The sequence below is a fragment of the Mobula hypostoma genome, chromosome 16 (genome assembly GCF_963921235.1).
Source record: "Mobula hypostoma chromosome 16, sMobHyp1.1, whole genome shotgun sequence".
Lineage (NCBI taxonomy): Eukaryota > Metazoa > Chordata > Chondrichthyes > Myliobatiformes > Myliobatidae > Mobula > Mobula hypostoma.
Window position 1 is genome coordinate 11,416,942 of NC_086112.1, and position 12,011 is coordinate 11,428,952.

General features: G+C 42.2%; 1 protein-coding gene across 8 annotated transcripts in view; it reads left to right on the forward strand.

The window, feature by feature from the left end:
* LOC134357220 (hyaluronan and proteoglycan link protein 1-like) overlaps positions 1 to 12,011 on the forward strand; it is a 135,526-nt gene that overhangs the window by 114,465 nt on the left and 9,050 nt on the right. For all 8 annotated transcript variants that reach the window (XM_063068514.1, XM_063068517.1, XM_063068518.1 and 5 more), the window contains one exon: positions 226 to 528. In XM_063068514.1, coding sequence (XP_062924584.1) covers positions 226 to 528 — 303 coding nt within the window. The remainder of the gene's footprint in view (positions 1 to 225; positions 529 to 12,011) is intronic.

Sequence of the window (12,011 nt, forward strand, 5' to 3'; positions counted from 1 at the left end):
TACAAAAAGAAAAATAATAATAATAATAAATGAGCAATTAATATTATGAGATGAAGAGACCTTGAAAGTGAGTCCATAGGTTGTGGGAATACTTCAATGATGGGTCAAGTAAAGTTGAATGAAATACCAGCATGTATTTACAATGTAAACAGTATTGCACTGCATATGGTAAACATCCTTTAACCTTACTTGTTTCCTTTCTTTTTGTCCTGCATTGGCTTCTAGGGGTGATATTCCCATACTTCCCACGACTAGGTCGCTATAATCTGAACTTTATTGAGGCTCAGAAGGCATGTCAAGATCAAGATGCGATAATTGCTTCATTTGATCAACTTTATGATGCGTGGAGAGGAGGGCTGGACTGGTGTAATGCAGGTTGGCTGAACGATGGGTCCGTACAGTACCCCATCACCAAACCCAGGGAGCCATGCGGAGGGGAAAACACAGTGCCAGGTATCCGCAGCTATGGATACAGAGACAAGATGAAGAACAAGTATGATGTGTTCTGCTTTACGTCCAACTTCAATGGTAAGGAGTTCTAAAGTTCCTTCTATTTAAACAGTTCAGGTTTCAGGTCAGGATCACTTTTATTATCAAGACATATGTTGAGAAATTTGTTCTGCAGCAGCAGTACAGAGCGATATATAAAATAACTATAAATTACAGTAAGAAATGTACTGTATATAAAATATATTAAATAAGTAGTGCAAAAAGAGAAAAAAAAATAGTGAGGTAGTGTTCATGGGTTGGTTCATTGTCCCTTCAGAAATATGATGATGGAAGGGTAGAATCACTGAGTGTGTGTCTCCATGCTCCTGTACCTCCTGCTTGATGGTAGCAATGAGAAGAAGGCATGTCCTGGGTAATGGGGGTCTTTAATGGTGGATGTCACCTTTTCGAGACATGACCTTTTGAAGATGTCTCCAATGGTGGTTTGAAGCATCAACTTTTAAAGATGTCCTCGATGGTGAGGAAGCTAGTGCCCATGATGAAGCTTGCTGAGATTACAACATTCTGCAGCTTTAGATTTTGCCAAAAAAAAGACTGGAGCAACTGTGGTGTTTAACCTTAACCTTATTGTTAGATGTGAGGATTGAGTAGATTCATGTTGATTTCTCTACATCAATAGAAAAGAAAATCAGTTAATGTAAAAGAGTCTCATAATCATCCTCATGGCTTGTTGTTAATAGATTAAGAAATTGTTGCTTTTGAATCCCCTAATTACAGAATAGTAGTAATGTGTTGACTTTTTGAGACGTAGCTGTACACTGCAATATCGACTGAAACATCAGCAGAGTAAATGTTCTTCATAAGACAGGAGCAAAGTTAGGCCATTTGGCCATTGCATCTGCTCTACCATTCCATCATGGCTGAATTATTATCCCTCTCAACCCCATTCTCCAGAGGACTGTTGACACCTTTATTAATCAAGAATCTATCAACCTCTACTTTAAATATACCCAATGACTAGATCTCCACAGCTGTCTGTGGCAATGAATTCCACAGGTTCACACATTGGGTAAAATAGTTCCTCCTCAACTCTGTTCTAAAGGGACATCTTTATATTCTGAGGCTATGCCTTCTGTTCCAAGACTCTGCCACTATAGAAAACATCCTTGCTATGTCCACTCTATCAAGGCCCTTCAATATTTCATGGGCTTCAATGGGCACCACCCTATTTATTCTAAACTCCAGCAAGTACTGGACCAGCGCCATCAAACATTCATAAGACCATAAGAGCAGAATTAGGCCATTCAGTCCATCGAGTCTGCTCTGCCATTCCATCATGGCTGATCCCGGATCCAACTCAACACCTGCCTTCTTGCCATATCCTTTGATGCCCTGACTGATCCGGAAACAATCAACTTCCGCCTTAAGTATACCCACGGACTTGGCCTCCACAGCAATCTGTGGCAAAGCATTCCACATATTCACTACTTTCTGGCTAAAAATAAAACCCTCCTTACCTCTGTTCTAAAAGGCCGCCCATCAATTTTGAGGCTGTGCCCTCTAGTTCTGGATAGCCCCACCATAATAAACATCCTCTCTACAGCCACCCTATCTAGTCCTTTCAACATTCAGTAGGTTTCAATGAGATCCCCCTGCATTCTTCCAAATTTCAGTGAGTACAGGCCCAAAGCTGCCAAATGCTCCTCATATGTTAATGCCTTCATTCCTGCATTCATCTTCATGAACCTCTTCTGGACTCTCTCCAGTGACAACACATCCTTTCTGAGATATGGTAGTTAAAACTGTTGACGATACTCTAAGTGTAGTCTGACTCATGTCTCATAAAGGCTCAGCATTATCTCCTTGCTTTTATATTCTATTCCCCTTGAAATAAATGTCAACATTGCATTTGCCTTTTTGACTACAGACTTGATCTGTAAATTAATCCTCTGGGAGTTTTGCACAAGGACTCCTAAGTCCCTCGTGCAGATGTTTGAACCTTCTCCGCATTTAGATAATAGTCAGCACTATTGTTCCTTTTACCAAAGTGTATTATCATATATTTCCCATCACTGTATTCCGTCTGCCACTTTTAATTACTCTTCCAATTTGTCTAAGTCCTGCTGCAATCGTATTGTTTCCTCAGCACTACCTACCCCTCCACCTATCTTTCTATCATCCACAAACTTTGCCACAAAGCCATCAATTCCATTATCCAAATCACTGGCAAACAATATGAAAAGTAACGGTCCTAATACTGACCCCAGAGGAACACCATTAGTAACTGGCAGCCAATCAGCAAAGGCCCCCTTTATTCCCACTTGCTGCCTCCTGCCTGTCAGCCATTCCTCTATCCATGCCAGTATCTTTCCTGTAACACCACAGGATTTTATCTTGTTAAGCAGCCTCATGCGTGGCAGCTTATCAAATGCCTTCTGAAAATCCAAGTAAATGACATCCGCTGCCTCTCCTTTGTCCACCCCACCTGTTATTTCCTCAAAGAACTCGAACAGATTTGTCAGGCAAGATTTCCCTTCACGGAAACCATGCTAACTTTGATTTATTTTATCATTCGTCTCCAAATACCCCAAAACCTCATCCTTAGTAACTGACTCCAACACTTTCCCAACCACTGAGATTAGGTTAACTGGCTTATAATATCCTTTCTTTTGCCTTAGTCCCTTCTAAAAGAGTGGAGTGACATTTGCAATCTTCCAGTCCTCCTGGACCATGCCAGAATAAAGTGATTCTTGAAAGATCATGACCAATGCATCTGTTATCTCTTCAGCAGCCTCTCTCAGGGCTCTAGGACGTAGTCCATCAGGTCCAGGTGACTTATCCATCTTAAGAACTTTCAGTTTGCCTGGCACTTTTTCCTTTGTAATAGCAATGGCACTCACTCCTGCTCCCTGACGCTCATGGACCTCTGGTACACTGCTGGTGTCTTCCACAGTGAAGACAGATACAAAGTACCCATTAAGTTCATCTGCCATTTCTTTGTTCCCCATTACTACCTCACCAGCATCATTTTCCAAAGGTCCAATATCACCTCTCACCTCCCTTTTACTCCTCATGTAACTGACAAAACTTTTGGTATCCTGCTTTATATTATTGGCTAGCTTGCCCTCATATTTTATCTTTTTCCTTCTTATGGCTTTTTAGTTGCCTTTTGTTGGATTTTAAAAGCTTCCCAATCATTCAACTTCTGAGTCATTTTTGCTACATGATACGCTCTTTCCCTAGCATTTATGAAGTCCTTAACTTCCCATGTCAGCCATGGTTGCCCACCCTAGTTCAACTCATCTATTATTCTGCCTTCTGTGGGACATATCTATCCTGCGCCTGATGAAATATTCCCAGAAACTTCAGCCATCTCTGCTCTGCCATCATCCCTGCCAGTATCATTCTCCAATCCACCTGGGAAAGCTCCTTTCTCATGCCTCTGTAAATCCCTTTATTCCACTGCAATACTGATACATGTAATTTATGCTTCTCCCTCTCAAACTGCTTTAGAGTACAGAGTCATAGAACACTACAGCACAGAAACAGACAGTTCAACTCTATTATTCTGCCTAGTTCCATTGACTTACATCTGGATGGTAGCCCTTCATACTCCTCCTGTTCATGTACTGTTCCAAACTTCTCTTAAACAGTGAAATCGATCCCGCATCCACCACTTCTGCTGGCACCTCATTACCACTTGTACCACCTTCCATGTGAAGTTTCCCCATGTACCACTTAAATATTTCACCTTTCACCCTTGACCCATGATCTTGAGTGTTAGTCTCAGTGGAAAAATCCTGCATCCATTTACCTGATCTGTACCACTCATAATTTTGTATGCCTCTATCAAATCTCCCACTATTAAATCGCAGTGGTCCACAAACTCACCACTCTTTGTACAAGAATACTTATTCTTGTACAGTTATAAGATAGTTATAAGATATAAGAGCTAAATTAGGCCATTTGGCCTATTGAGTCTGGTCTCGCATTTCATCATTAATGATCCATTTTTCCTCTCTGCCTTCACCCCGTATCCCTTCATGCCCTGACCAATCAAGAATCTATCAATCTCTGCCTTAAATAAATGCATGGTCATGCACTTTGGTAGTGGAAATAAATGTGCAGACTATTTTCTAAACAGAGAGAAAATCCAAAGATCTGAGATGCAAAGGGACTTGGGAGCCCTTGTGCAGAACACCTTAAAGGTTAACTTGCAGGTAGAGTCGGAGGAAGGCAAATGCAATGTTGGCATTCATTTCAAAAGGTCTAGAATACAAGAGCAGGGAGGTGATGCTGAGGGTTTATAAAGCACTGGTACGACTTCACCTTGAGTATTGTGAACAGTTCTGGGCTCCTTATCTAAGAAAAGATGTGCTGGCATTGGAGAGGGTTTAGAGGAGGTTCACCAGGATGATTCCGGGAATGAACGGGTTATCATATGAAGAACATTTAATATCTCTGAGTCTGTACTTGTCAGAATTTCGAAGGGTACAGGGAATCTCATTGAAACCTTTCGCATGTTGCAAGGCCTAGACAGAGTAGATGTGGAAAGAATGTTTCCAGTAGTTGGGGAGTCTAGGACAAGAGAACACAGCCTCAGAATAGAGAGATGTTCATTTAAAACAAAGATATAGAGAAATTTCTTCAGCCAAAGGTTGGTGAATTTGTGGAATTTGTTACCGCAAGCAATTTTGGAGGCCAGGTCATTGGGTGTATTTAAAGCAGAGCTTGATAGGTTTTTGACACAGCATCAAAGGTTAGAAGGCTGGGGAGTGGGGCTGAGAAAGGGAAAAAAAAGGTCTTCCATGATTAAATGGCAGAGAAGACTCGATGGGCCGAATGGCCCAATTCTGCTGGTCTTATGGTCTTATGGTCTAAATATATGTGAAGGCTTGGTCTCCACAGTTGCCCATGACAACAAATTCCACAGATTCAGCACTCTCTGGCTAATGAAATTCATCTTCATCTCTGTTCTAAAAGGATGTCCCTCTATTTTGAGGCCGTGTCCTCTGGTCTTAGACACTTCCACCAGAGGACACATCCTCTCCACATCCACTCTATCAAGGCCTTTCACCATTTGATAGGTTTCAGTTAGATCACCCCTCATTCTTCTGAATGCAACTGAATACAGGGCCAGAGTCATCAAATGCTCTTCATATGATAAGCTGTTCAATCCTGGAATCATTTTTGTGAACTTCCTTTGAGCCCTCTCCAGTTTCAGCACATCCTTTCTGAGATGAGGGGCCCAAAACTGCCCACATTATTCGAAGTGAGGCCTCCCCAGTGCTTTATAAAGTCTCAATATTACATCTTTGCTTTTATATTCTTGTCCTCTTGAAATGAATGTTAACATCACATCTGGCTTCCTCACCACAAACTCAACCTGCAAATTAACTTTTAGGGTATCCTGCACAAGCACTCCCAAGTCCCTTTGCACCTTAGATTTTTGTGTTTTCTCTCCATTTAGAAAATAATCAACCTTTTTATTTCTTCTACCAAAGTGCATGACCATACACTTCCTGACACTGTATTCCATCTGCTATTTCTTTGTCCATCCTCCTCATCTAAGTCCATCTGTAGCCTCTCTTCTTCGTCAAAAGTACCTGCCCCTTCACCTATCTTTATATAATCTGCAAATGTGGCAACAAAACCATCAATTTCATCATCCAAATCATTGGCATATAATGTAAAAAAAAATTGGTCCCAACATAGACCCCTGTGGAACTCCACTAGTCACCAGCATTCAAACAGAAAAGGCTCCCTTTATTCCCACTCTTTACCTCCTGCCAAACAGCTAGTGCTTTATCCATGCTAGAATCCTTCCTGTAATACCATGGGGGTAATAGCTTGTTATGTAGCTTCATGTATGGGACCTTGTCAAAGGACTTCTGGAATTCCAAGTACACAACCAATTCTCCTTTGTCTATCCTGCTTTTTGTTTCTCCAAGGAATTCTAATGGATTTGTCAGGCAAGATTTTTCCTTGAGGAAACCATGTTGATGATGGTCTATTTCAGGGGTCGGCAACGTTAAGCACAAATGATTTTCTAGCATGCGTTATTCATTAATTTGAGGCAAAGCATAACTAGGTGTATTTAAATGGATAATTCCCATATTTCAAGTTTTTTATGGCACTTATCTGGCCCACCGTCCGCTCATTAGTACGCGATCTGGCCCACAGAGGCAAAAAGGTTGCCGACCCCTGTCTATTTTATCATGTGCCTCCAAGTACCCAAAACTACCTCCTTAGCAATTGACACAAACATCTTCCCAACCGCTGGCATCAGACTACTGTCTATAATTGCCTTTCTTCTGCCTCTCTCCCTTGAAGAGTGGAGTGACATTTGCAATGTTCCAGTTTTCCAGAACCATTCCAGAATCTAGTGATACTTGAAAGATCATTACTAATGCATTCACAATCTCTTCAGCCACCTCTTTCAGAACCCTGGGGTGTTCACCATCTGTTCCAGGAAACTTACCTACCCGCAAACATTTTAACTTCCCAAGAACCTCCTCCCTAGTATTGGTAACTTCACTCACTTCATGACCCCTAACACCTGGAACTTCCACCGTACTGCTGTCTTCTACAGTGAAGACTGATGCAAAATACTTTATTAGTTCATCTGCCATTTCCTTGGCCCCCATGACTACTTCCCCAGCATTGTTTTCTGGTGGTGTGATGTCCACTCTTACCCTTCTTTCACACTTTATATATCTGAAGAAACTGTTGGTATCCTCTATAATATATTGGCTAGCTTACTTAGTATTCCATCTTTACCTTCTTAATGATGTTACGTACCCCATAACTGGGTTGCCAAACCAGCAGAAATGGAACACTCGTTGGAGTCTGTGATTACTAGGAACTAATAAAGTTTTATTAAAGAAATAAGTAATACAGTACACTTATCGTAAGGATATAAATGTAACAGATTAGCAACGATAATACACACCTATATACAGAACTAGGGTATTAGGAATCAACCAAGCTCTATCGCAGTCTAGGGGTAAAATGATCAGTCTTAAGTGAAGCAGAGTTCAGTTCAGTTTAGTGCGGTTTGCAGTAATCGCTGTTGACGTACCATTGGAGAGAGAGATGCAATTTGGTTTCAGGCAGACCTTTTGATGCCTTCGCAGTTGGTTTCGGGCAGACCTTTTGATGTCTTCTAATCCCGCTGTGGTCACCGACTGTGACCCCTCCATTCCGGATACGATCGTTCTTCCACGGTGAACCCAGCACCCAGGCAAGGGCGGACACACACCCCAGGTTCCCACCGATCATACCTTTACACCCTGTGAGCTTCTGATCGGTTCTCGTGAACCGGACCTCCAAAATCCCACCACTTGTGGGGGCACACTGCTCTTTCCAGGGTCTCGTGGTGTGTTGCGTGCCTTAGCAAACCTGCTCCTTCTAACCCCCTGCTGGGGTATCACCTGTCCATCAAACTTCAAACAGTTCAGGTTCAAAGCAACCGGTCTGTCAATATCTGAATTGTGTTTCTTTATCGTTAATCTCTCCCTTCTCTCTCATTAGCATTTTGAATGTTTCTCCATTGTCTTCTGTTATCTCTCTCATTAGCATCATCCATCCGGTAACTCTGCTTGGTGTCACACATGACAATGATTTTTCTAGTTGCCTTCTACTTCCCATTAATTTTTGCTCTATTATATGCCCTCTCTTTGGCTTTTATGGTGGCTGCGACTTTTCTTGTTAGCCATGGTTGCATCATCTTGCCTTTAAAATACTTCTTCCTCTTTGTGATGTATATGTCCTGTGCCTTTTTGAATTGCTTCCAGAAATTCCAGCCATTGCTACTCTGCCATCATCCCTGCCAGTGTTCTTTCCCAGTCAATTCTGGCCAACTCCTTTCTCATGCCTCTGTAATTCCCTTTACTCCACTATATTACTGATACATCTGACTTCAGCTTCTCCTCCTCAAATCTCAGGGTGATCACGTGTCCCTAAGGATTCTTTTCAATTCAATTCACGCTTAATTGTCATTCAACCGTACATGAACACTCACGAATGCAGCCAAACAAGACAGTGTTTCCACAGGGTCAAGGTGCAAAGGCACATTACCAACATTCATAGACAGTGAGCACACAGAAGATTACCATCCTATAATAAGTCCCAATGCCCACCATTTTGACATCGTGGATTCATGCATCCTGATCAAAAAAACCATATAGAATATCAGTAAAAAGTACAGCATTGTCAAATATGTGTATATATGTAGTCCAGACCCCCCAACCAAATGATATCATCTGTCATCTGGCTTCCACCACATCTGTCAGGTGAATTGGGGCTTTGAGGCCCAGTCCTTGCATACACAACCACATATAGATTAGTAAAAACACAAATATATATATACCTAGGCCAGACCCCTCAGTCCATTTTTAAATCCTCAGTTGCCACGATTACGTTACGCCACCCCCAGTAGAGCGCAATGGCTCGGACACCTCTTCTTCGGCGGCTGAACAGCACGCAACCCCACAGCCTGAGGCCCGAGACCACTGAGTGCCACCAAAAAAAGGAAAAAAATCTGCAAATGGCCACAACCGAGCTCGTCTTCTGCTGAATGAAACCCTGGGAGGGCAGCTCCGACTCCTCTCTGGACTCCGCACCACACCACCCCCGGTGAAGTGTAGAGGCTTCGTCCCCTCACTCTGAGCAGCTGCAAACAGTCAACACAGTGGCTTCAGGCCTAGTCCTCGCTACAACTGAGGACTAGATCCCCTCTGTCCGCCCCTGCTCGCATCCAGCAAATCTGACCAGGGTTTTATGGAGCTGCAACATTACTCCGCTGCTCTTGAACTCAGTCCCCCAACTAATGAAGGCTTACACACAATACGACTTAGTAACTACACTGTCAACTTGAGTAGCGACTTTGAGGGATCGATGAATTTGGGCCTTTCATCCTGTGTGATGTGGACTTCTCAGCTGGTTTGTGGAAGTCATTTGAATTTGGCAAAATCTATTTCCTCAAAGATCCTGGGATTGCAATTTGAAATAATTGTGCTTGCTTGGTTTGGCGACAGTTACAAGTTACGCAGCCAGTGACTAATAGGATTCTGTTGTGCCATAATGTCTGTTATTGATGAGAAGCAAAAGCAAAGTGTTATACCATCGCTATTCAATAGATAACTATTGTCCATTTAATTAGTTTGAATGTTAACTTTTCTGTGAATGAATAGATATAAAAACAGTCTGTTCAATTGCAGACTTCATGACATGCATAAGTCTGGCAAGATCGTCAAAATTACTTCTCCATAGATTACTCAACTTAGCTGTACTCAAAGGAAGACATGGGCCTGAAATAAATGTCTGAAATATAAGACAATTAAAAAAATGCAGGGAGAAGGAACCCATTGTGCCTGTGCCAGCTCCCTGCTGGGCTAATACCAAAATTAATCCTTTGTTCATTTCCAAGGCTCTCTAGTTCCCTTCATTTCATCTTTCCCTTGGAAGGTGCGGTAGCATCCGTCTCGACCAACTGCCCGATCATTGCGAAAAGGTATTTAACATAACCCCATAAAACAATGTACAAAGGATTGCTCCTAACTTACAGCTTCACTGTATCAAGGCACAATGGGTTCTGTTTAATTGGGACACATCGGGACCACTGTACTTTGGCCCAATTAAGCAACTGCCCCTATTAGCCAAATTTTCATGGAAATAGTTAAAAACGTATAAAAAAGACAAACTATGGTTTCACTGGTAACAAATTGTGTATTTAAATGAAATGCAGAACAAATTAGAATGCTACCAATACTACTACAATGCTATAAAACTATGTATCAGTGCCTAAGAGTTATCAAGGAAGGAATTCATCTGGTGTACACTGCCATTTCTTTTGATTGATTGTCAGTGAACAAAATCAGCATTGACACCTAGTGCAGATACTGGAATGCCTTCATATAATGCTTTCAATGACTGCCTCCTCCAGAACTTCATCTTCATTGTGACATTCAAGATTATTACCAATACCTTTAAGTTCTTCATACTTCCTAACGTGTGAGTTATCCTTAAATTATCCTTATGGGGATAACATCATCTTGTACACTTTCATCAAGTCTCCTCTCATCCTCCTTTGCTCCATAGAGAAAAGCCCAAGCGCACTCAATTTATCCTCATAAGACACGCTCTCTAATCCAGGCAGCATCCTGGTAAATCTCCTCTGCACCCACTCTAAAGATCCCACATCCTTCCTATAATGATGTGATCACAACTTAAGATAATATTCCAAGTGTGGTGTAACAAGGGTTTTGTAGAGCAGCAACATTACCTTACAGCTCACTCCTCCCCAGCCCCCAAGTCATAGTTAGGTTCACTGGGGGCATTTAGCAGGCACCAAAGTATATCCTGGCAATAGAAGAGATGGAGCTGTATATTACTTAAAATTACGTAATTAAGGTGGAGCCTTAAAATGCCATAGCATCTCTCTTTCACATGAAAACCGTAGGGCCGCTAGGTACTTTCACCAACCAACAGCAGACCCCTAATCTTAATTAAGGGGAATGTCAGCATTTACAAATTGTAAAGCTCTATGTTCAGTTTTCAGCCTTATAATAACATTTCTGTCAGGATAAAATATGTAGAATAGATTGTTTCTACTGCCACTGTTCTTTGTCATGTACGAGGGGTGATTGATAAGTTTGTGGCCTAAGATAGAAGGAGTCAATTTTAGAAAACCTAGCACATTTATTTTTCCTACGTTTACACACTTGGTCCAGCGGTTGTGGAGCATACGGATCCTTTCTTTGTAGAAGTCGACGTCTTGGACCTCCAGAAAGTGGTCCACAGCAGGGGCGATTGATAAGTTCGTGGCCTAAGGTAGAAGGAGATGAGTTATTAACTTCAAATTTTCTGCATTTTCACTCAAAGAGTTGAACTGCACGTGCATGTAACGAGAGTTGTATAACTCATCTCCTTCTACCTTAGGCCACTAACATCAATCACCCCTCATATCTTCATAATGTTAAACACCTGCTGAGGCCTCCAATGGTCAGGGTCGACCATGGATGTTGCATCCCGGCTGCCTACATGATACACAAGCCAGGGCAGTACGATGTGGAGAGCAGGCTGTTGCCCTGTTGCAGGTCCCCCACTCTCCACGCATCTGCCAGTCAGCATTAAACTCAACGTAGGACTGCCTGAGGGACTCCAGCTCCAGGTTTTTCCCTCAGGGTTTACTCGCGAAGCCTTCCCCGTGAGTGTGTATCGCCACAATGTGGCAGAGGTTTGAGATCAGAGTTTTCCTTCTCCTAGATGAGTTGCCAACCATAGCCGACAAGCATCATCTGCCCAAAGCAACTGGTTTTAAGGTACCAGTAATCCACCTTTGCCCCTTCTCCTATCAGTAGAAACGGTTCCACCAAGCTTAGTAGCTAAGCCGCACGTAAAGACGAGAAACTGGACTTGGTTATCAGAGGCAATTTGAGGCGCATCTCATTGGGAGCATATAATAGGTAGTGGGAGCTTATCCCCATTACCATCCCTGGTTACAACAACCTTCAGAACCAAATACATGCAAATCATTGTATAATCTCTCCTAAGCTAAC